We start from the raw sequence: 26,092 nt of genomic DNA on the forward strand, positions 1-26,092 counted from the left end.
TATGCCTGCCCCTCCCCTTCTCCTTTCCAGTCACAGAAGCTTTGGTATTATGTGAACACATTCACAAAACATAAAGGATTGTGTGAATGGGCAGCAAGGGGCATAGCTACTATCTGTGCTTCTCTCCTCTCAGATACCTGGAGTGTCTCATGCACCTCATTGCACTTAAATCGGTTGATTTACTAAAACTGGAGAGCGCAAAATCTGGTGCATCTATGCTTAGAAACCAACTGTTGCAGAACTACAAGTCCCATCATGCCTCTTGCCTGAGGAAGTCATGCTTGTAACTGTCAGCCTTGCAATGCCTCATGGGACTTGTAGTTTCACAACAGTTCTAACTATAATAGCAAATCGTCACTGTTCGTATTTACCTCCACCTTGAATGAGGACCCTAGAAAACCATTGTAGATGGCACAAAGCCTAAAACTGCCGCACACAAAGGCTGTGAGACTGGTTTATTTCCCTACCACCATTCATTTGCATTCTTCACACAACAATGGCTCTCATTCACAAAATAACAGAAATGACATGGTTGCAAGCCTACCCTGACAAACATGTATTACTATCGCCTTTCTTTTGTTTTTTTTTGTTTTTTTTGCATAGGGCGGTAACACAACATCAACACCGCGCCTCCCAGAATGCCATTAAAGATTTTGCAGCAGTAATACCCTAACACGCATGCGCAAAGGAGAACTAGGGGCGGATCGTCGGCAGACTCTTGTTGCGCTTGCGCCATGTTGGGGGCGTAGCTAGCCGCGCTTGCGTAGTCGGAGTAGCCTTTCGGCGCCTTTGTCCTTCCGCCATTTTGTGTCTAAAGCGCTGATTGGGCTCCGTGCTCCGGTTCTGGAACCAATCAGAGCGGAGAGAAGAACCGAGACCGGGAGAAGTGGTGAGTAGGACCGGGGGAGAGAGCCAATAACACAACGGGGAGGGAGATACATGACCTGAGCCGCACAGCCAATAACACCCATGTATATGGCAATAACATAAATAGCCAATCCGGGCTGACTAGGGGGAGAAACATTCGGCCGAAGCATGACAAAAGCCGCGTTAAGTGTGCACAGCAGAGACGTGGAACCAGAAGAGCCGAGCGGGTTATGGGAGAGAGCAGACAATACAATGAAGAGCTGGGTGATGTCCCCGCATGGAATGGGAGCTCCATGGCCAGAGTACAAGTGGTGTGTGTGGGGCTGAGGGGGACAGACCTCTCTCCTGGTTTATGTACACATACTCTCCCATGAGAGGATCTTTTCTGTCAGGCTGGGTTCACACCTCAGCTTCTTCAAGTGTATTTGGAGCATTTTTAAAGCTTGTTTTGTTATTGTCAAGCTTGTGCGTTTTTATTGCTAGACATAGAGGTAAGAAATTGTGTGTTACGCCCCAGTAAGGACTTTCACACCGCCGTTCAGCGCTAAAAATGTGTCAAAACCGTGTATGAGAGAAACTGCAAAACGCACTGGGAAAAAGCATCAACTGCAACCTGCCTAGATGTGAATCAGGCCTCAGTCTAGATACATCTGGCCATTTTTTCAGATGGATCCAGTCTGAACCACAATGTATGTCTATGGATGGGCAGATGTGGGATCATCATCTGTTTACATCCATCTCCATTCAGTTCTTTTTTTGGAGTGTGTGTGTGGGGTGTTTCTTTATTTTTTTTACATGGCTCCGACTTTTTTTGTTTTTTCAAGGATATTAGTGGATGCAAACAGATGCCGACTGTCCCCTTTTTTTTTTTTTTTTTTTTTTTTTTTTTTTTTTTTTTTTTTTTTTTTTTTTTTTGCCTAGGTTTACGTTTGTGCCAACGCAAACATTGCATGTGATTCGCACTGGTGCAGAGCGCCTGCGATGTCTGTGCAATGCAAGTGCAGTCATAGAGTTGTATGGCTGAACTCGTATTGAAGTCTCAAAAAGGGTTCAGAGACTTTCTTCCCCCCTGCAATGAAATGGGATCGCATGGCTGTTCTCACCTATGCTATCCGATTCCTGTGCAAGTTCTCACTGCGATCTGTGAACCGATTTGGCGGTGTCATTAACAAAGTAATGACACTGCATCGGTTCAGAGGCCTGTGGGAGAGATGCGATGCGGGAACCAGCACTGTAATAGTGCTGGTTCCTGCATCACACAAGTGTGAACTTAGGGTTTATGTTGGTTTTAGTCAAAGGTTTTTTTTTTGTTTATACTTTTGTCATCTCAGGTTTTTGCAACAACTTGAAAATAAATGGATGTAAACTGAACTGATGACCGCTATGCAAACTGATGTAATCTGAATCTACAGTGCCCCAACAGTTGCCAGTCAAAGGGAAGATTGTAGCTAAATGTACCTGGAGCTAATGTAACGCTTCAAAGCCAAGAAGGGCAGCCCTTGCTGCCACTCTGAAAAGCGATCCACAGTGGATTTCTTTTTAGAAGGTAGTTGAAAGGCTGCCTCTGTTTTTAAAGGTTTAGTTTACCTTTTTTAGAAAAGGTGAACTAACACCCTCCTCATCCCTTGGTCCCTAATGTACTTGCACCAATGGGTGATGAGTTGTCAGTTCCCACACAGCCAGTGTACAGCCCCATCCAAAAGTTTTGAGTGACACAAATATTAATTTTGCTGCTTCAGGGCCAGTTCACACTACAAGCGGTCCAGTGCGTGTTTGTTTTTTTGTTATGTTTTTTTTTTCTGCATGAAAAATGCATGGAATGTAGGTTATATGGTTATCATGGTTTTCAATTTCATAGTTTACACCAGTGCTTGCAGTTCCAGTTCCAGACAAAAAAAAAATAGGACATGGTGCATTTTTCCTGCACTGGACTGTACTGGAACGTTAATGTGGTTGTAAACCCTTACAGACCACTTTAACCTACAGGCAAGCCTAGATTAAGGCTTACCTGTAGGTGCAAGAAATATCTCCTTGACCTACACGGTTAAGGAGATATTTTCCAAAAAACAGACACCGTTGTCTACGGCGCAGGCTCGCTGAGTGTGCCGTTGGTTAAGGCGATCATGTCGTGACTGACAGGTGCCGCACGTGTGCGCAACAGTGACGTCATCGCTGATCTGGCCAGTCACAGCGCGGGAGCAGCGATATCCGGACGTCACTCCAGGAGATGTGGCGACAAAGGAGGTAAACGAGGGTCGCTGCGTGGGCTTCGATCTCGGGTAAGTAATTAAAGTGGTGTTGCCACCAAAAAAATAAAAGCTGCTTAAAGTAGTAAAAAAAAATAAAAAAAAAAAATTGGCAAAAAAAAATTTTTTTACTCACCTCTAAATACCGGTTGCTAGGGGGTCCCTCGTAATCTGCCTTCTTCATTGCCCGGGCTGGTGACATCACTTCCCCTCGCGCCGCACATTCACCTGGGACCTGTCATGTGTCCCAGGTGACTGTACGGCGTATCACGGCGCCCTGCGCCGCTCGCGCATGTGCAGTGGGTGCCCGGCTGTGAAGCCACAGCCGGGTGCCCACAGTATGCATGACGGTGCCGCGAGGGGGGGGGGGCTTCGTTCCCCCGCATTGCTGGACCCTGGGGCAGGTAAGTGTCCGATTATTAAAAGCCAGCAGCTGCAGTATTTGTAGCTGCTGACTTTAAATTTTTATTTTTTTTAGGGGGTACCCCACTTTAACAATGAGCTAGTATGCTATGCATACTAGCTCATTATGCCTTTGTCCTGCAGGATGTTTTTTTCTTTTTTTTTTTTTTTAATGGAGAGGGTTTACTTCCTCTGTAACACACGTGTCCTTATTTAAGGTTAATAAAAAAAGAGGGGGAATGCACTGGAACGCATCAAAAGCACATCAAATGTGCATGCAGCAAAGCATCTGGAACTCATCCGGACTGCATTTCTATGGTGTGAACGGGCCCTTAGTGTTTTTAGATCTTTGTCTGATGTTATGAAGCGTCAAAGGCATTTATTGACAATAACGTTAAGTTTATGCAAAGAGTCAATATTTGCAGTGTTTACCCTTCTTTTTCAAGCCCTCTGCGCTTTGCCCTGGCATGCTGTCAATCAACTCCTGAACCACATCCTGACTGATGGCAGCCCATTCTTGCATTATCAACGCTTGCAGTTTCAGAACTTGTGTTTTTTTTTTTTTTTTTTTTTTGTTCAGCTGCCTCTTGAGGATTGACCAAGTTCTCAATGGGATTAAGGTCTGGGGAGTTTCCTGGCCATGGGCCCAAAATGTCCATGTTTTGTTCCCCAAGCCACTTAGTTTTCACTTTTGCCTTATGGCGTGGTGCTCTATCATGCTGGAAAATATATTGTTCCTCACCAAACTGTTCTTGGATGGTTGGGAGAAGTTGCTCCCGGAGCATGTTTTTGTGCCATTCTTTATTCATGGCTGTGTTCTTAGGAAAAATTGTGAGTGAGCGCACTCCCTTGGCTGAGAAGCAACTCCACACGTGAATGGTCTCAGGATGCTTTACTGTTGGCATGACACAGGACTGATGATAGCGCTCACCTTTTCTTTTCTGAACAAGGTTTTTACCAGATGACCCAAACAATCAGAAAGGGGATTGGTCGCGGTCCTCAGCAGTCTAGTCCCTGTAACTTTTGCAGAATATCAGTCTATCCTGATGTTTTATATGGAGAGAAGTGGCTTCTTTGCTGCCCTTCATGACACCAGACCATCCTCAAATTCTTCGCCTCACTGTGCGTACAGATGCCCTTACACCTGCCCGCTGCCATTCCTGAGCAAGCTCTACACTGATGGTGCCCCAATCCTGCAGCCAAATCAACTGTAGGAGACTGTCCTGGCACTTGTTGAACTTTTTTGGGCACCCTGAACCCTTCTTCACAACAATTGAAGCTCTCTCGGTGAAGTTCTTGATGATCTAATAAATGGTTGTTTTAGGTACAGTCTTTTAGTAGCAGCTATAGCCTTGCCTGTGGATCCCCTTTGTGCAAAGGAATGATGACTGCACATTTGCAGGTAACCATGGTTAACAGAGAAGAACAGTGATTTCAAGCACCACCATTCTTTTATAGCTTCCAGTCAGTTATTCTAATTCAATCAGCATTAGAGTGATTTCCAGCATTGGTCTTGTCATCACTGACACCTGTGTTAAAGTGGTTCTAAAGTCATAAGGTTTTTTATCTTAATGCGTTCTATGCATGAAGATTAAACCTGTGTGCAGCTGCCCATCTTGATCCAGCGATGTTGCAGAAGTGTCTTGGCTGCCCGGGACTCTCTATCTTCTTTGACAGCCAATGGCACCACCCTGCCATCTCAGCCAATCAAAGTCAGTGAGCCTATAAAGAGAGGGGACAGGGCTGAACTACGGCTCTGTGTCAGAATGGACTCGCAGAGCAGCGGCTCAGGTACCCCCACAGCAAGCTGCTTTGTGTTGGGCCACTCAGCAGGAGGGAGGGGCCAGGAGCAGGGGAAAAAAATAGACTTTAGTATCAATTTCATGAGAGAATCGCTGACATGTCAGCTGGTCCTTTTGTGGCAGGGCTGAAATCCAGTGGATTATTATATTATTTTTTTTGGGGGGGGGGGGGGTGTATTAAATTTGTTTTCATGGCAATGAAGGACTTTGCATATCATCTGATCACGCTTTAACATTCCGGAGTATATGCAAATTGCCATCATAAAAACGGAGGCAGTAGACTTTGTGAAAATAAAAGAAAGAGGTTGTAAACCCTTGTCGTGTTGTTTTTTTTTTTTTTTTTTTTTTTTTTTTTTTTTATAAATAAAAATCACAAACCTGTCTGTACTTGCCTACTCTGCAATAGTTTTGCACAAAGCAGCCCGATCCTATTCTTGGGTGCCCCGCCAGCGCTCAAGACCCCTTGTCTTTATCGGGTCCCCCCCACAGAAAGCTGCTTTCCCTGGGGGCACCCGTGCAGGCTTGCTCCTGAGTCCTGCTGCGTCTATTGACAGACAGTGGGACTCAGCCTCACCCCCTGCTCCTGTGTCACTGGATTTGATGCACAGCAGCGGGAGCCAATGGCTGCTGCTGCACTCAATCTGTCCAATGAGGAGAGAGACAGAGGAGCTGCTGCGCTCGTGCACGTCGCTCGATCAGATTCATGTAAGAAAAAGGGGGTGTCGGGGGGGGGAGCTGCAGCGCAGACTGTTTTTCACCTTAATGCATTAAGGTGAAAAACCTTGAGCCTTCACAACCACATTAATGTTTGTGTCATTCTCAAAACTTTTGGCCATGGCTGTAGTGATTACAGGTATAATCTTGGGCTCCTGCAGACTCTCAGGATAGCTGTCTGCCCATACCTCTGATACAGGCAGTTACCTGAGAGCAGGGAGATCGATGAACTACCAGAGGCTTTACCAGCCCCTTGAGACCTACAAGCTGTCAGCCACAATGGCTGATGGTGTTTGTAGGCATTCCTTCACAGGAAACTGTGTGGGTGGAACATGTAACTTGTTCCAAAGATGAACTTATCCTTTTAGGAGGCACAGTAAGAGTAAGTACAGATATCACTGCTTGCAGACAGAAAGCTACCATTAGAAATGGAAAGTAAACTGCAGGGGAGAAGCTGCAGACAGGCACAACATGAGAGGAGATTTTACAAGTACAGTAAAAAATTGGATTGCGAGCATAATTTTGTTTCGGAAACATACTTGTAATCCAAAGCACTTGCATATCAAAGCAAATTTCCTCATAAGAAATAAGGGAAACTCAGATGATTCATTCCACAGCCATGTATTCATAAGTCCTTCAGTTTATAGTCCATTTAAAAAGATTATAGCAATGTGAGGTTGTGTAACCATACAATGTCCATCCACAAATGGAAGCCTCCACAAGGGGATTAGAAGCAATATCCAGCAGGAGCTATAGGGTATAAAAGAGTAGAGAGGCGCCTCTAAGTGTAGCAATATGGTTTCAATTAATGAAGGTCCAACACTTAGCAACTCACATGGTTGATGATTAAAACTGGCACATGTAAGTATCCAGGCATCTGGGGTGAAGCTGTCCACATATACCATCCTCCGCACCGCCGGCTTTCACTACTGTCAATCTTCAATCATGACCGGGAAGACTACCTCGCAGTAGAGTGATCTGAAAGCGAGGCCTGAAGCCATGGAGCGCAGCGTGGAAGGGACGACGTCAATGGCGGTGAGGAGGGTGGTCTATGTGGACAGCTTTGCTTGAGATGCCTGCATACTTAGATGTTCCAGTTTTAATCATCAACCATGTGAGTTTCTATATGTTGTATCTTCATTAAATGTAACCACATTGCTACACTTAAAGGCGCCTCTCCTCTTTTATACTCGGTTGTGACATGACGCTACTTGTATATCAAGTTAAAATTTATGAAACATTTTTGCTTGTCTTGCAAAACACTCTCAAACCAAGGTTTTACTGTATTCTTGCTGGAAAAACTAACAATTGTTTGTATTGTTATTACAATGTTGCTATAAAATGAAAATGTATGCGGTGACATTTTACCTCCTTTTAACCCTTTTGCTGCCAGAGCCATTTTTGTTGCACACGTTTAAAAAAATAATTTTAGGCCTGAACGTTACATAAAACCCCAAACCATTTATATATTTTCTAAAAGCAGACACATGAGAATAAAATAGCGGTAGTTAAATTTTTTTATGTCACATGATCTTACCGCAGAGGTCTAGGAAACCCAAAATTTCAGTAAAAAACCCCACTAGAGTGATTTTTGGGGCAAACAACCGCAATAAACTATTCACATTTTTGGTAACATAAAAGACGAGGTTGCACCAAATAAATGAATACACAACATGTTGAACCCTAAATTTTGTGTGCGCCCATGAAATGGTGTCAGATTTCAGTACCCCCCCCCCTATATTTGCTATAGGTGACACTTCAAAACCCCCCTATAGGTATCAGTTTGGTGTTATGGAGGAGGTTTTGTGTTAAAATGATTGCTCACTCTCCCCTATATAAGGCGTCAGGTTCTCTTTTAATGAGACATGGAGAGTCTTTTAGGCTCTTTGGGGCTTCACTGAATGTTTTGCAATGTGTCCTTTCCCAACTAAGCTAGCCATAGAGATTGGTTTGGGATAGATGTCGCTTTCCAGGTCACAACAAGAAGGGCAGCAGAGAGCAGACATGTGTCCACCTTTTCATTCCCCTACAGCTGCTGGCACCTGCCATGTTGCTCCCAGGCCTGCAGATGGGCAAGCGTGGCAGTGCGGGGGGTGGGGACAGCAGTGTGAGCCAATGTCGCGTTGCTGCTGTCTCGGCCAATGATGAGGGAGAGTCTTGGACAACTGAGTCTCTTGTGTAACATTGCTGGATCGAGATGGGGCTCAGGTAAGTATTAGGGGATTAAGGGAGGTGCACACAGAAGGCTTTTTAATGCATTAAAATAAAAAACCTTCTGCCTTTACAAACACTTTAAAGGTGTGTGTTTTTATTTTATTTTTTATTTACATTTTTTTTGTTTTAATAACAAATATGTCATACTTGCTCATCTGTGCAAGGGTTTTACAGACAGTAGCACCGATCCTTCGCTTCTGAGGTCCCGTGGCGCTCCTGCTCTTCTTGAGTGCCTCCACAGCTCCCAAGTCCTTCCGCGTCCATTGACACAGACAGCAGGACTCGATCCCCCTCCTTCCCCCACCCCCCGCTCTCTTGTCATTGGATTTGATTGACGGCAGCAGGGGCCAATGGCTCCCGCTGCTATCAATCTATCCGGTGAGGACCCGAGACAGCGTCTGGAGGTGCTGTGCTCTTTCCCATCACCAGAAAGACCGGGTTCAGGTAGATACAAGGGGGGCTGATGCACTACAGAAGGATTTAAGTATTCTTTGTAAAGTGTTACCTCATTTACTAAGCTCTGGAGCAAGTGCACTTACCTTTAGTAAATCAACCCCATAGTGTAAACTGATCCTTAAAAATTGTATAATGCCAGCTTAACCTCCTCCCACCCAGCCACTGTACATAAATGGCTGGGTGGGCTTTTCCTCGTTCTGAGTGGACGTTCCTATAATGGCTGTGATCGCAGGACATGACTGAGATGGGATCGGTATATGGCTGCTGTGATTGGCCCTCTTGATCACCTGACAGCTTTGTCAAATCACAGCCTTCACCATGTAAACGGACACGTGTATCTGTGACAGTTCTCCTCACTGAGCTCAGGGCCAGTTCACACCATAGAAACGCAGTTCAGATGCTTTTATGCATTCCAGTGCATTTTTGGTGTGTTGATGCAGTCCAGAGCATTTTTTTTCCTTAACCTTAAATAAGGACGCGTGTTTCTGGTGCATCCCAGTATGTTTTTGATGAGTTTTACAGAGGTTCAGTGCAGGAAAAATTTTAGCATGTTATACTTTTTTTTTTTTTTTTTTTCCTTCTTCTTCTGGAACTGCAAGTACTGGTGTGAATTATGCTATTGAAAACCATATAACCTGCTTTCATGTGTTTTTGATTCAGAAAAAAAATGCACTGAGCTGGCCTTTGGTGAGGCCTAAACAAACCTTTTTTTTTTTTTTCCTGTGTTTATTCTTGTATATAAATGTCAGTGGTCCCAGAGAAGTGTCCGATCGGTCTGTCGCAGTCACGCTACAAATCAGATTGCCGCCATTACTAGTAAAAAAAATAATAATAATAAAAAGGCCATAAATCTATCCCTTATTTTGTAGACGCTGTAACTATTGCGCAAGCCAATCAATATATGCTTGGGTTTTTTTTTTTCTCTTACCAAAAATATGTAGAAGGTAGAATACATATTGGTCTAAACCAGGGATATGCAATTAGCGGACCTCCAGCTGTTGCAGAACTACAAGTTCCATGAGGCATAGCGAGACTCTGACAGCCACAAACATGACGCCCAGAGGCAGAGGCATGATGGGACTTGTAGTTTTGCAACAGCTGGAGGTCCACTAATTGCATATACCTGATCTAAACTGATTTGAACTGAAAAAAAAAAAGTCTTCATTTGGAGATGCACATTGTAGCAAAAAAGAAACTATTGTTTTTTTCAAAATTGACGCTCCTTTTTTGTTTATGGCGCAAAAAATAAAAACCGCAGAGGTGATCAAATGCCACCAAAAAATGCTCTATTTGTGGGAAAAAAGACATCAGTTTTGTTTGGGTACAACATCACACAACCATGCAATTGTCTGTTAAAACTATGCAGTGCTGTATCGCAAAAAATGGCCCATTCATTAAGGGGGGAAAATCTTCTGGGGCTAAAGTGGTTGTAAATCCTTACATGTACTCAGTGAAGTGACTGGCCACAAGTAATATACCGAGATGAAACGGGTTCTCCTACATAAGTTGTATCTGTTTATCTGAAATCTTCTCTTCTCTCCATCCATGTAAAGTTTAGAGTTTATAAAGCTGAGCGTTAAGAAAAATTGGGTGGAGAAATGAATTTACACTCTGCAGAGCTTAGGGAGGAGAGCTCTGAGAGCTGATTGGAAAGTAAAGACACCCCCCCCCCCCCCCCCCCTCCACACAGCAACAGAGCTGAGGCTGTCAAACAGCTGGTGATTCTCCCCCCCCCCCCCCCCCCCCCATTACCATTTTTCTCTTGGTGTCAGGAAAACTTGTCAGAAGCAATTCATGCGTGTCGGTTGCGGACCGAACTGACAGCGCTTTTAATTGAGACAAGCGCTCATTATGGGATATGTTCTGTTCATATTTCCGAAATATGAACATGGCTGCTCCTGTCAGCGCCACCTCGCTTGATAATAGTAGATTATTTATTTAACTTTTTTGTCAAAGGAGCCGGGTAGAAAGTTGTCTAGAGGAACAATGACTGCATTCAGGGATTTTGATATCTACTGATGCTGGTTGTCAGAATACAATCAATGGGGGAATCTGTTAGATTTTTGGTCCGGGTTGCACCAGCTTCACTTACACACCCTGATGGCAAAATAATATTACCTTTTGAATTGTCGCTATACTATGTGTTGACGTATTTAATCATTTTTCCAAAATTCGTTGATTGTAAAACATTTGAATTACAACTTTGTTGCTGTATAGTAGGCTTCCATAACAGATAATGGGATGCAAATGCTTAATATGCGCTCCCTTTGTAAGAGCACACGTACAAGTTTGAAATTATGGGGAATGTGTGTGAGATAGATACACATAGCTGTGAGATATATATATATATCTATCACACACACGTTTTGTGTGTGTGTGTGTGTGTGTATATATATTATATTGTGTGTGTGTGGTTTCTGAGAATTGTAAATGCGGTTTGGTCCTGGGGGTATGTTGGGAAGTGTGTCTGAACTGTTTGTGATGGGAATAGTTTGAGGGAAAAGAACAGGGAAATTGCACTATACATTTTTATTCCCAAAATATTTGATTTCCATTTTTTTTTTTTTTTTTTTTTTTTATATATTTACAGGCATAGGCAGATTGCATACTTGTAGATGGAGCAGTACACAAGTAGCAATGGCTCACCAGAGCAGATTGTGGTGCAGGCTGGACAAATCCAACAACAGCAGGTGAGAATTAGAGGTGGATTGCATACAAGTTATGTGTACAATGATTCTCAGTTGGCATAACTGATTGTTTAAATTTATAAATAATACTCGCAATCATTTTAATTTTGTAATTGACATTTTACTTTTCCAAATTTGTTCAGTAAACTCACTTTTAATAATTAATCAATGTTATAAGAGCCTGTGTTCTTTGGGGCCGCGTCACTGGCATCGATTTGAAATTAATCTGAGAAGCTTCTGAGATCGTTCGGAATTCACTGACGGGTCCATTTAGTGCCAGTTCACACCTGATGCAGTTCTGTGCGCTTTTATTTTTATGCACTAAAAAATGCATACACAGTGTTTTCCATGTATTCCAATGGCTCTCGTTCCCACCAGTGCAGTCAGTTTCCAGTGCAGAAAAAAAAGTAGAGTGTGCTGCATTCTTCTCTGCACGCAGCTGTACTGGAACATAGCAAATTGTATAAAAAACGCACTGGAACTGAGTGTGGTGTGAACTGTAAGCAAATACTGATTTGGAACGTATCCAGAGTGCATTTTTGTGGTGTGAACTGTCCCTGAAAATGCATGCAGTGTTTTTCATGTATTCCTATAGCCATAGTTCACACCAAAGCAGTTTCTGGTACTGGAACTGACAGCATTGGTGTGAATTGGAACCATTGTAAAACGCTGTGCATGCATTTTTAGTGCAGACAAAAAGCGCACGTAACTGCACCTGGTGTGAACCGGCCCTTAATCTTTGACATTTTGACCTGCTTCAAGCAGGTTTTGCATTCCCAAAGAATTGTGGGTGTTCAAAACCTGTCTGAAGCAAACAAAAGCCAGTCGACATGGACCCCAAAAAAAAACAAATTAGTGTTATCGTTTGAGTGTATGACTCCTGGCACTCTCTCATGGTCAGGCTGTCTCTCTTTATTCCTTTCCTTTTTCTTAGCCTGGTGCTGTCACTGCTGTCCAGTTACAGACTGAGGCTCAAGTGGGAGCAGCCTCTGGGCAGCAAGTTCAGACCCTCCAGGTAGTTGTGTTTGGCAGGTGAATGTAAATGGCACCATATAGAACTTGCCATTGCCTACTCAGTCATGTTAGCATGGATCAGTTACATTGTCTAAAGTGCCACTTGCAGTTTGTCTTTTGCATGACATTGTAAATTATTAATCTAGCATGTTTCCAAAATATTTGTACACTGCAATTCACCTTTTCGCTGCTGCTGACATAATTACTACAACATGTAAATGATCTCTGGGAGAGAGAAACATGCGTGTAGAAGTGACCAGATGCATGTGCATTTCTTAATACGTGTGAAAAGGAAAACAAAAATGGCTCCGGCAACGAAAGGGTTAAGCCTGTATCCATTTTATCATTTTATTACATTGTCAGCTTGCTTTGTTTCTGTTCTGAGCATTGGAAAAAGAAGCATGGCTGAAATGCAAATCATGTAGAACTGCAGTCATTTTTATGTAATCTGTGTTTATTGCAAAATCTGTATTTTAAAGAGTAACTCCAGACACAAAACAAACACCATCCCCTGGTAGAGCCCACATAAAGTAACCAGAACGGCAGTGTTTACCTTTTTTGTTCTGCTGCTTTTTGGTACCTTTTTAACTAATCCTTCAATGATCGGCTTCTATGGCCATGAGTAAGATTTTCAGGGTTGAGGATTCAAATAAGTCCCACAGTGGAGCTTTTTGGGAGCGGTACACACAACTTGTGTCCTTAGACGTGTCTCAAGGTTTACAGTAGTAGCACCTTTAAAGAATTGGGAAGCTATTGTTATAATGGGTCTGTGGACTGGGCTGCCATCTGGAAGAGGGAAAACATGTTTCAGCTTTGAGGATAAAACAGAATTGCTATTAATGTACAAACACTAGTAAGGGCATAAGGGCATTATTGCTAGTAGTGTAAATGTTTCTGTGGCTGGAGTGTCTCTAAAATTATATATATATATATATATATATATATATATATATATATATATATATATATATATATATATATATATTATATTGTTATAGCTGTGTACAAATTTTTAAGGGGGTTTTCCAGGTTACCTTCCTGATATGTCTATTAGTAAGTTCTCTACACCACACCTCTTCAGATTTATTTCTACATTAGTGACTTTTTCACCATTGTAGGTCCCAGGTAGGGATGAGCTCAGGTTTGTTTGCATGGAACACGTGCAGAGCCCACCAGATAATTGGTGCAGCGCTAATCACAGGCCATGAGACATTGCCCCGATGCGCGGCTGCAGAGATTGGGCAATGTCTCGTGGCCTGTGATTAGCGCTGCACCGACTTCCTGGCGGGCTCTGCACATGTTCCATGCGAACACACCTGAGCTCATCCCTAGTCCCAGGTATTACACAACACTGTCATCTTTATTGCTCCTAAATCCTGCTGTCTGTGGACCTAAAATAAAGGCATTCTATATTAGTAATTTAGTGCACTCTGCCGCTAACTTATTGTACATTTTGAAAACGATGGGGCTATTCTTTTCAAATTGCATGTTTTGTTGCCAAAGAGTCACCACGAGTACAGAGGACTTAAACATTACATCGTTCTGTAGTTTACTATTTACTAAAAATCTGTTGACTGGGAGAAAACAAAGTGTGGCATGTGTACAACTTTGACAATTTTAGGCCTTTTGCACGCTACTGCCTGAAAATGCCCAGTTTTCGGGCATACAGTGTTTGTTTTGTTTTTTGTTTTTGGGCTCTAAATGCAGCCCATTGTTTTCAATGTACCTGCTGTAGATGAGTTTAAAAAACAAAACAAAAAGAAAAACAAAATCTGAGTCAGCAATCAGTATTTATATGTACAAATACACACATGCCGAACATCCATCATTAACATAAAGCTAGAAGAATTTTTATGCTTGTCTGCATACTTGCAAATACACGCAAGTGATATACAGCCAATCCTTGTATTTTTGTGATTACGGAGTGTGCGCTCGGTACAATGTCAGACACTTCAGTACATTGTATAAGAGGCCAGTTGAAGAACTAGAGATAAGTAAAGCTTAAGGCTTGATTCACACTATTGCATTTTTTGATGCATTTTGCAGAAATGCAGGGAAATTTTTAAACATGGGTTCCTATGGAACATGTTCACATCCAATGCATTTTTGTGCCTCTGTGTTTTTGGAAAGGGTCGGACTTTTTTTCATGCAAAATGCAGCGTTTTGCATGTAATAAAAGTCAATGAACCTGCATCAAAAAATGCAAGTACGGCGATTTTGCCGCGATTTGCGTTTTTTATTTTAATTTTTTAGCCTTTGGCTAAAAGGACCAGGGTTAGTGTTTGGTTCAAAAGTCATGGTCAGCATATAGTCTATATCTCATAAAAATATATATTTTTTTTTTTTTTTTTTTTTTTACTATTTTGGGGCGGTTTTCCAATAATAATAAAAATACTAAATAAATAATCGGGCAATATACATTACCATTTACCACCAAATGAAAGCCAATTTGTCCTGAAAGAAACAAGGTATAGTCCACCTGGATGCATAAATTAGTTGCGATTATGTACGGTTTTGTTAATATGTCAAAATTGTGCTTGGGCATTAACATTTGTTTTACCCTCAATTTCTGTTGAAAAGGTGAAGCGCTGTTTGGCTTTTTTTTTATTTTTTTTAAACAGTTGACATATGGCATGGCAGTATTAAGAATATAGCAATTCCTCATACTGCAGCTGGAAAACCCTTTTAACACATTTGTTCATTTCATTTGTTTATAGTTTTGTAGCATACAGGAGTATAGCATTTGTCACTTATATGACCAACCCCCCCACTTTTTTTTTTTTCTTTAAGGTACAAGGCCAGCCACTCATGGTTCAAGTCAGTGGAGGACAGCTAATTACATCCACAGGGCAGCCTATTATGGTACAAGCTATGAGTGGACAAGGCCAAACTCTAATGCAAGTCCCTGTGTCTGGATCCCAAGGCCTTCAACAGGTTGGTTTTCCACCTTCTTCTATATTTGGGTTTGTGTGTGGCAAGTCATCCCCCGTCCCCCCCAGCAGGCTTGATTTGTTTGAAGTAATGTTCAGTGTTTGTCATAGTGTTCAATTGTCTGTTATAGATTCAGCTGGTGCAGCCAGGGCAGATCCAGATCCAGGGAGGACAAGCGGTGCAGGTTCAAACACAGCAGGGACAAACTCAACAAATAATTATTCAGCAACCCCAGACAGCAGTTACCGCAGGCCAGAGTCAGGTATAGGTTGCAGACATTTGTGGAAACTTTTTTTGCCTTTTATTTGAAATACATTTTTTTTTATTTTATTTTTTTTACATGGCTTGATACATTTTTTTTATTTTTTCAACTTCCAAATTGTTAGGGTCAGCAACAGATTGCTGTTCAGGGTCAGCAGGTGGCACAGACAGCTGAAGGACAAACTATTGTTTACCAACCAGTAAATGCAGATGGAACAATTCTACAGCAAGGTAGGTTTGTACTCGCCCAGGACTTGCAGCTTGTTGTTGCGCCAAATCAAGCTTTACCAATCTCTGTAGTTTGCTGCCTGCTTTTGCGCATTATTTCTCAATGACATAATGTGTAATAACACTTTATTTGTAGTTTCTGGAAGTAACTTCTCTCCCCCTGTTTTTTTTTTTTTTTTCTCCCCTTACTCGTTTTATTTACTAAAGTTACTGTGCCTGTTACTGGAATGATCACCATACCTGCTGCTAGCCTGGCAGGGGCTCAGATTGTTCAAGCTGGAGCAAACACCAATACAACCAATAGCAATCAAGGGACAGTTACTGTCACCCTACCTGTGACAGGAAATGTTATGAACTCGGGAGGTATGGTAATGGTAAGTGTAAAGTCCTGTGTACAGTGTAAATTTATACAAGCAAAATTTCTTACCTTACATAGTGCATCCTCCCTAAACTAGATGGTACCCGGCACAGGCTCTGTTCCAGCGCTGCAAAGAATACCACTTCCTGGAGCTGAAATGCTGGAGGAAGAACCTTTGTATGTAAATGCTAAACAATATCACCGAATATTAAAGAGAAGGCAAGCAAGAGCTAAATTGGAGGCAGAGGGTAAAATCCCCAAAGAGAGGAGAGTGAGTATCTGGCTTTGAGATGTCCTAAATCACATCAACTATTTGTGTCACGCAAATTCAGTGGATCTGACCAATGGCAGATTTAACATTTGTATTTAACATAGGTAAACTGAGGTGTGGTGGTGAGTAGGGGCAGGAATAACTGTTCTCTCTAAATTTTATCATACAACTACACATACTGAGTTGTAAAGGGGGGGGGGGGGGGGGGTTAAATGCCCTAAACCTGCACAAATGGTGATAAGTATAAACAAACAATATTGGTGAGAGCAGCTCGTGGTAAATAAAACATATGTGAGAAAAAAATTGGTGAATTAATTTGAACCGTTCTCTCTCAAGGCAAAAAAACCTAAATGTACTATAAAGTGCTAGTGCATAAAAAGTCAAAACTCAACAGAACTCCATGACGGCAATTACAGGTAGTCAAAAGCGATAAAAGGATTATGCCAATAGGGGGATGCTCTTGACCTCAACACCAGCCCGACAGACGTCCAATCATCTGGAGAAATGAAAGGAAGAAGAGGACTCCCATAGTGAAGTATATAACGATTTATTAAAAATTTTTTTAAAAGTAAAGGTACCTTGAGCATGATAGGTCACTTCCGCCCCTTGTAACGCAGCTGGAGCGCAAACGGCGTTCCTCCACACATGTATGTTTGTGATGGATACTTTGTTTTTATTTTAACATTTTTGAAATAAATCATGATAAGCTTCACTATGGAAGTTCTCTTCCTTTCATTCCTCCACTGATGATTGAATGTCTGTCGGACTTGTGTTGAGGTTGGGAACACCCCCTTATTGGCATTATCCTATTAGCACCTTTTGGCTCCCTGTAATGGATGTCATGGAGTTCTAGTGAGTAGGATGCGTGGCAGGTGATGGTGGTGGAAGATCTACAGTTACTCCTTATTGTTCACCAGAATTTAGAAGATTCACATGCCCAGAATTGAATTGAATTAAATTTATTTTGGACATTCATTAGATTTGAAAGTTCCACTTTGAAGCCCCTTTTCACACAGAGCAGAATTGGATTTGCTTAGCAGGAGTGGGCAGAAGTCAGGTCTATGTCCACTCAGTTTATGCAGACATGGGCACAGACCATTCTGCTCTATTGGTGGCCGAGAGTAAACAGGCTGGCTGTGTACACCTGACTGCCCTCTGGAAGAATGGATTGGTAGATGTACATGGACACAAGTTTGTTTACGCTCTCCAGTTCATATAGATAGGGGGTCTGATCAGGTCCGCCTGAAAAACTAACAGGTGGACCTCACTGGATTGCCTGTATAAAAGGGGCCTTATGGGGAAGGCATCTGTAATCATTTTTTTTTTTCCTGCCACTGCTGAACTATTCTTCGGAAAATGCTGGTTTCCTGAAAAAAAAAGTCGATCAGGAGTTAACGGCACTTTTATCTAAAATGTAATTGATATTTATATATTTAATAAATGTAATTGATTTTTATTTAGAAAGAGAGTACTGGCAGCCTCCTGTATTTGTCACAGGTTTTTTAATACCTTTACATAGTCTAAAGGAAGTAGGTATTATACAGAATGCTGTCAGGTATCTGTTGTGAGTCTGATGTTTGCATTTGCCTTTATTTTAAATCTCAGAAATACTTGCATGAGTCACGACATCGTCATGCTATGGCTAGAAAGCGAGGAGATGGTGGACGTTTTTTCTCCCCTAAAGAAAAAGAAGAACACCACTTGCACGTACAGGTACAAGGATTATTATTATTATTATTATTATATATATATTTTTTTTTTTATGCTTTGCCTAATATCTTGTTTTTCCTCCTTTAAAGCGGGAGTCCGTTTTTTTTTTTTTTTTTTTTTTTATAATTTTTTTTTTAAAGCCAGCAGCTACAAATACTGCAGCTGCTGACTTTTAAAATAATGGCACTTACCCGCCCAGCGTGCTCGCGATGTCCGAGCCCGAAGCCGATCTCTCGATCGTCTCTCGGGTGCTCCCGCCGCCATCTTGGCTATGGGAATCAGGAAGTGGAGCTTTGCGGCTTCATTTCCCGGTTCCCTACTGCGCATGCACGAGTCGCGCTGCGCAATAAGGATGGTCCCCGCTGTCTCGGATACGTGTGTTTCCCAGCAGACAGCGGGGGACCTTCGGAAAGGGGCGTAGATATCTGCGGAAAAGGGAGTATATTCTGCAGATATCTATGCCGGAAGTGGGTGCAGATACCTGTACTGTACAGGTACCTGCACCCCCTCCCCCCTGAAAGGTGCCAATTGTGGCGCCGGAGGGGGGGGGAGGGTTGCAATGAGCGGAAGCTCCACTTTAGGGTAGACCTCCGCTTTAATGATTAATTATGCTGTTTCATAAGTTTTACTTACCCAAATGCAGTTTTAAATTGATACTGAAGTGTCTCTTCTTTCTTTTTTTTTTTTTTTTTTTTTTTTCCCCTTTAAGAACAACAAACATATGTTATACTTACCTGCTCTGTGCAGTGGATTTGCACTTGATCAGCCCAGATTCTCCTCTTCTTGGGTACCTCTTAGGTGCTCCTGGTCCCTCCCTCTTGTTTGCCCACAAGGAGCCACAGTTTGGCCTCATCCCGTCTCTTCTGATTCGTTAACTGACTGACGGCAGCGGAAGCCAATGGCGCTGCTGTGTCTCGGCCAATCAGGAGGTAGAGTCCCTGGGCACTGGTGCACATAGCTGGCTAGAGATGGGGCTCTGTTTAGGTATTACGATTCTGAGGGAAGGCTGCTGCACATTGGAGGTTTTTTATCTTAATGCATGAAGATAGAAAAAACTTCTGCCTTTACAATCGCCTTCATTTCACACTTGGACAAGAACAAAATTTCACCAGTGCAGTTATGGCTGTTTTTCAGTAAAAAGATTGTGGTGTTGGAGTCAAGTCAAAGAACACTTCTGGTGTTCTACACTACTTTATACCTTTTATTATGTTGCAGCTTACCAATTCTTAGATGAGACGGCTGCGCTAATATTTATTTTTTAGACTCTTATTTTCATCTGGTGATTCAGCTAGTAAAGCTGTTATTTTTAACAGAACACGCTGTCCTGCAAATGTATCAGTTTAAAGTGTTGAGACAAACCATTTACCACTGACAGGGATGCTTACAAGGATCAGCTTTTATTTATTCATGTAAAAACTTTATCCCAAAAGAAAAAAACCTGTCGCTCTAACTGCATGTGTAACTGCAGTGTAGCTTCAGTTTGTTAGTGCATCTACATGTGCTAGTACATCGAACGCTCCCCTCAGCCTAGACTGACAATGATGCTGTCCAAAGTTGCCCATGTGCTCCTTCATCCAGAGTGGGGGCACTCTAATACAGGAAGTGTGTTGGCTGGCCAGATCACCAGGTGAAATTTGGGGGGAGCCTAAAATAGAAAACTAATGCAGATACCACATCTAAGAACTGGTAAGCTGCAATATTATTATTATTATTTTTTGTATAAATTCTTTATTTTCACAGAAATGGCATTACTATTCCATAGATCAATTGTTCACAATTAAGGAAGGGCTCAGGAAAGTTTGCAGCTCCACATGCCCGAGCCTGCCAGAAAGCTTACCCTGCACAGCACTAATCGTAGGCAGTGAGACATTGGCTTTCATTAGCGCTGTGCAGTGTAAGATTTCTGGCGGGCTCGGGCATGTGGAGCTGCGAACGCGACTGAGCCCATCATTATTCACAGTCATGGCATGTTGTCAACCAACACACAATAAAAATATTTATATGTTTAAAAAAGCTTGTCTCCAAAAATACTTCTATGTTGTAGTAACATAAATTTTTATGTAATGTAATATTTAGTCCACACCGTGATCATCGGCAAGCAACACTGTAATCGTTTTTTTTTTTTTATCAAAGCAGAGCTCCAGGACCTAGTTGGGTTCCGGGAGGTAGAAAGCAGATATATGGTAGAAAGAGACAAAAATAGAGGGGAAAAAAGGGGGTTGGGGTGGTTAGAGGAAGACCCAGTCAGGGTCAGGTAAGGTGAGTGGTGATATATAAATGGCAATGCCCATATTTGGGAGATTACTTGTGCCACTGGGTGAGCAGAGCCCGATGAGGAAACTGCGAGACTAATTTCCCATCAGTCTGCTTTACTGATGGGCATATTCAAAAACCTTTATTGGACTTTATATTGGCTATGGGATCTGACCACAGACATGCACTGTCGGGCAATAGTAAGGTGGACCTGATAAGGGACAAGCCTCTGTTTCCCCATCAGGCTTTGCTCACTCCACTACGAAAGGGAGGAAGCTCACTAAGGAAAAGTGTCCAGGTTGCACACTCCAAGCTCTGTGACCGGCACTGACAGATAATTGTACCGGTCTCTCCGTAAGCACTGTCGCTTTGGTTTTAGCAGCCAACGCCAGACTTTTATCTGGCTTATGCTGACCTATTTGGAATAAAGCAAATATATTATCTCTAATGTAAAAACAATAAATGAATGCTAACACTGAAGGTGAACAAAACTGCTGCAAGCACTGATGGGTGAATCTGTGACCAAAGTAATAAGTGTATGTGAATAGTTGCTCCTCTGTTATTTGAACCATAATGAAACCTGTGTGTAGGGCTTTAACGATTTATTGTCATATTCGATTAGTTGGCCGATTGTTTCGATTAATGGATTAATAACCTTAAAAAAAAAAAAGTGTTGAAGAAAAGGGTGTAGGACGGCAATGCTGTGTAGAGTTGTTGTGCCACATCCAATATAAAGACTGCAAAGATAAGGGAACCCCTGGTGGTGGACTTTAAAGGCACGTACAACCATAAAATATAGTAAGAACAGTTTTGTTTATTTATTTGATATAAAATCATATAGAGACAAAAATGGTTTATACATGTCACGACAAATTATACAGTACAATTGTACTGTATAATTTGTCGTGACATGTATAAACCATTTTTAGCTCTATAATATTAGTATTTTAAGAACGTTTGTTCGATTTTCTAATCGTTAGTGGAGTCAGTGTGTGTGCTTTTCATTCAGAAATTACATTAATTTTAAAAACAAGTGAAAATTTCAAACCACATTCTTTCATTCAGCGAATGTGCAAAGATTTTTTTGTCTTAAAATTTGATCTGTGTGGCCAGCATAAGGTACACACCTATGCAGTTTGCTTTTGATCTGTTTATGCAGTGCTTTTTGCTGTGCGTTTTGAATTTTGTTCATGCAATTTTGCTGCGATTTAATTTTTTTGCATTTTTATTTATTTCTTTTTTGGCCAATTTGTTGTTGGGCCGATTAAAAAAAAAAAAAAAACACAAATTGCTGCAAAAACACATTACATGCTTTTCTGTTGCTTCTCCATTGAAGTATATTGAACCAAAAAAGCAATTTCACTTTAAAAAAATAAAAATAAAAAGTCCCTCACCCTTTCCAAATATGCAGCCGCTGAAAAAAGCATAGATGTGAACTTGTCCCATAGGAAACCATGTAAATGACCTATAGTGCGTTTCTGCAAAAAGCACCAAAAAACACACAGATGTGAACCAGGTCTAAGACATTTAGTAACATAATGGGGTTAAAAAAACTAAAATGAGCCCTTTAGTACAAAAAGTAGCAGATAATCCACTACTACAATGGGTTTATTTTTTTACAGTAGTGATTATTTGCTCTTTTTGTAATATAAATTGCTCATTTTAGTTTTTGTTCAACCCCATTATGTTATGGCTGATAAATCAATTATAAAATTAATCTATTACTATTTTCATTATCTATTAGTTGTCAATTAATCGACTCGTTTTTTCAGCCCTACCTGTGTGACACAAGTAATATGCTGTAAATGGAAAAGTAATACTAAAACTGTGCACAAGATGGCAGTAGAAACAAACGTCAAATACAAAAAAGCCTTTCGAAGTAAAACTTGTAAAAGGGTATCCAATGCAAATATCTTTTGCAGCAAAAAGAACAGTGATAAATCAATCGGTGCTCATAAAATAAACATCAACGTGTCAATGAATGTAGTGAAACTATTATAAAGGCTCTAGAATAATCCAGAGATGAGGAGTGAAAGGTGGTGCTCCAATCTTAACAGTGCAAACTATGAAGTAAGTGACAGGTGTCTCTTCGTTCCATGCAGTGACACCTTTGTGAAGTAGCCTCTCGCCTTACTCCTGTAAGGTACCAGCATGGGAAAACAACCAATAATTCAGATATCCTCTGTAGGTCCTTGCATAGATAGCTGGTGGCTTCTATATCCTTTGGGGGTCCTCCTCCCATTAATCCAAGAATCAGCATTAGGTGGTGGATGGTGGCTCCTCTGTTCTGAGCTTCCACTCTTCCCCTGAGAAAAAGGGAAGAAGGGGAATGCCCAAATAGTGTAGTATGTCGTATTAAAAATTTATTATTAAAACCAACAGAGTGACACTAGTATTAAGCAAGATGAGACAGTATAACATCCACAAGCGCTGAGCTCGTTTCCCACGTCATTTCTGGTGTGCCTGTCAGACAATTTCAAATAAATAAGCAGCAAAAATAGCCTATAATCTTAGCTCACTTTTTTTCCTCCTTGCAACCTTCTGCTTACCAATGTTAGTCTGTTAAGCTTTACAGTTTTATTCTGGCCAAGTTCCCCGTTGAGCAATTTAAAAAAAAAAAATTTTTTTTGCAGTTTAGAAAAATGCATTTATTTTATGTATTTTTAATTCTTAGGAACCAGTAAAGCATTGCACCCCTGATTAAGAGATCATGGGTGCAGTGTATGGATCCTGCAGACTGTCAGTAGAGCTGTCTGCCTCTACCTCTGATGCCAGGTAGGCAGTTACTGTTTTTGAGAGGACAATGAACTACTAGAGCCCTCACCAGCGCCCTCGTAGTCCATTGAGAACTACAAGCTGTCGGCTGCAATGTCTGACAGTAGTTGTAGTTCATTCACATAGCTCTGTAAATGAATTACGTGGTCACATGGGTGGAGCCCTGCACGGCTGTGCTGTTTTGGAATTGTGACAGCAGGTATGGAGAAAAGATCCCCCGCCCACTGTCACAATGTGGGATCAAGTCAGGGTGGCAGCAGGTGATTTAGTAACATGCTAAATATGAGTGTAACATGTTACTAAAGGTGAACTTATATCTTTAAGTATGCTGTTTTTTCCCACCATATCACTAAGAGTGGAGGAAAAAGGTTCCTTGCTTCTTCAGATGTCTATCATCTAGATCAGGGATATGCAATTAGTGGACCTCCAGCTGTTGCTAAACTACAAGTCCCATCATGCCTCTGGCTGTCATGCTTGTGGCTCTAAGAGTCTTGCTATGCCCCATGGGAATTGTAGTTCTGCAACAGCTGGAGGTCCGTTAATTGCATATCCCTGATCTAGATGTTGATTTTGAAGTATGTAGGTTAATGAGGGAAAAAAACAATCCCAAGCTTCTGTACATGGTTTCATCTTCTTCTTCTTTTTTTTTTTTTTTTTTTTTTTTCCAGGAAGTGGAATTTCATTAATACAGAGCTGTTAAAACGGTAAGAAGGGTTTATGAATACGTTTTTTCTGCGTGTGTAGGGGTGAGCAAGCGCATGGTCTTATTGTCTTGTCCTTGCAGGATTCATCTCAGGGAAGAGATGTTTACACAGATGATGCAACAATTCTGGCGGTGTCCTAAACACAACAAAAACAATGCCACCTTACAACTCCAAGACGACTTCAGATTTTTAACATGCCTCAACCCAGCATTAACATAATGGACTTTGTTCTTAAAGTGCACCTACCACCAAGAAAATCCTAGGCAGTCCTTTTCTTGATTAAATCATGTCTTTTTTTTTTTTCTTCTTGTCTTTTCATTCAGATTTATATACAAGTAGAGCAGAAAAGAAAAGGGTCTGCAGTCATTCTGCGACGTAAAATTAATTTAAAAAATGTTTTTTAAGTAAAATGATAAAAAAAACAAAAAAAAAAATGGGCAGTATTCAAAACACTCAATGTGGTTTTACACTGAGGTGAAGTGCTGGCTGTCTTTTTTCATATCATACAAGAAGCTGGACTCCTCATCTGAGCTTGGAAATATGCATTGTAGCAGTCTGTTTTTCTAGTTTACTGTTCTTTAAATTCTTCTTTTGTGTGAAGAAAATGGTGGAAAGAGACTTTTCATATATTGCATAAGTTATCAAATTTATATTCTAGGTCTTGTATTATATATTTCTCAAGTCTCATTAGCTTTAGGGACTTATTTGGGTTACAGAGGTAGTACAAAATGTGATGTTTAAATTTTTGTGGGGGAGAAAAAACCTGGCATAAAATGCCATTACTTTTCTGTTCAATAAGATTAACCCTTCACTGAACAAGTACAATGAATCTGCTATAACAGCATTTTTTAATATACTCACAGGCATTGCTATTTGCATGCGGGAATGTTCTATTTCATGACTTTTGTTTATGTCTTGAGAACTAGAGCAGGCATAAACTTGTGAATTTGTTACTTAAACTATTTGTACATAATTTGTTTTTGTTTTATGATACAGTATTTCGTTTTTTTTTTAATTAGCTGTATTTGTAAGTACTGTGTACCTTGCCCAGCTAATAAAAGAATTGGTTGATTTTAATTTGATTTTATTATTTATATATTTTACATGTGTACCTATAAATTTATAGGTATAACCTACCTTGTATAAATTTTATAATAAAGAGAAAGCTAGATGTCATGAAGTAGTTATCTCTGGTAATCACTAATCTTTGATTTTGCAGTAAGGATCATTTTTTAAAAAAAAAATTCCCAAGTGTTCTTCCAGGACAGCCCTTGAGAGATCGAGCTCCTCCCATCGACACAGGAAACATATTGCCACAGTTCAAAAAAGGCGGTCCCTCAGGTCCCTGGTCAGTCATTTGTTTCCTCCGTCGGAGGAACATGTTGCCAGGAACCTGGAGGCCCCTCTCAGGGGCTGCCTGGGAACCTGTAAGCCATAAGGGACTGGGTCCTGGTTTTTGGCTGCAGAGGGTCCATACCTGTTTGTTTGTGGCTCGGGTACCGTCCAGCTGAATCGGAGCAGACCCGTTACCCTCCTCCTTCCAGTGCCGAGGTGGCCAGGGGCAGAATGACGCCGGTTTCCCCCAGGAGCGGTGAGTGGAACCTTCCATCTCGGCTCCTTGTTGCGGTGGGGTCGGAGACGCTGATCGTCATTTCCGGCGGAACCGCGTCATCACTGTGTGTCGAGACTTCCGGTTCCAGGTCTCTAGGGTACAAGGAGGAGAGGCAGAGCCAGCGCTGTGCCTGTGAAGTCCCAACCAGCGTCCAGCGATACAGGACTAGCGGCGGGATCCGGAGCGGCAGAGGGGGACCATGGAGGCTATTCCCCAGGACACTCCGGCGGAGGCAGGCACAAGCCAATCCCAGGTAGGCTGCTGGGCATGCTATTACTCTGGTGGTTTATGGAGTGGTGGTGTTTGTAGGCTGGGATCTGTAGTACCCCACGGTGGTGGTTAACTCGCAGTTAAGGAATTATGCAGTTGGGTGATTCTAAGGAGGGACATGGAGCTGATGCTAAAAAATTCTTTGTCTTCTTGTTTGCAGGCTAAAGAGCTACCAAAGGAAGACAAGGCAGGCCGCAAAAAGTGCCCTAATTGTGGGAATAGGTTGTCCTCTGGCTCTAACAAAGCCCTATGTAAGCAATGCATTGCAAGCTTGCTTAAATCTGAGGCAGATTCCTCCTTAGCTAAAGTTTTGGGCT

At 41.6% G+C, this 26,092-nt stretch overlaps 1 protein-coding gene across 7 annotated transcripts; it reads left to right on the top strand.

Moving 5' to 3' along the window:
- The first annotated feature begins 737 nt into the window (after positions 1-737).
- On the top strand, positions 738-24,970 carry NFYA (nuclear transcription factor Y subunit alpha). 7 transcript variants are annotated; one of them, XM_077481350.1, is made up of 11 exons: positions 738-889; positions 11,292-11,391; positions 12,323-12,406; positions 15,193-15,336; positions 15,464-15,595; positions 15,720-15,825; positions 16,030-16,196; positions 16,278-16,451; positions 18,057-18,164; positions 23,858-23,893; positions 23,974-24,970. In XM_077481350.1, the coding sequence occupies exons 2-10, from the start codon at positions 11,317-11,319 to the stop codon at positions 23,873-23,875; spliced, it is 1,008 nt and encodes a 335-aa protein (XP_077337476.1). In that variant the 5' UTR covers positions 738-889; positions 11,292-11,316; the 3' UTR covers positions 23,876-23,893; positions 23,974-24,970. The 7 variants fall into 7 exon arrangements, with proteins under 7 accessions (XP_077337476.1, XP_077337479.1, XP_077337480.1 ...); XM_077481353.1 differs by having other exon boundaries at positions 12,323-12,403; XM_077481351.1 differs by lacking the exon at positions 738-889 and adding an exon at positions 935-1,178.
- The last annotated feature ends 1,122 nt before the right edge of the window (positions 24,971-26,092 follow it).

Source organism: Lithobates pipiens, unplaced genomic scaffold (genome assembly GCF_037356315.1).
Source record: "Lithobates pipiens isolate NorthernLeopardFrog02 unplaced genomic scaffold, aLitPip1_a1.2 Scaffold_16, whole genome shotgun sequence".
In the NCBI taxonomy this organism is placed as follows: Eukaryota; Metazoa; Chordata; class Amphibia; order Anura; family Ranidae; genus Lithobates; species Lithobates pipiens.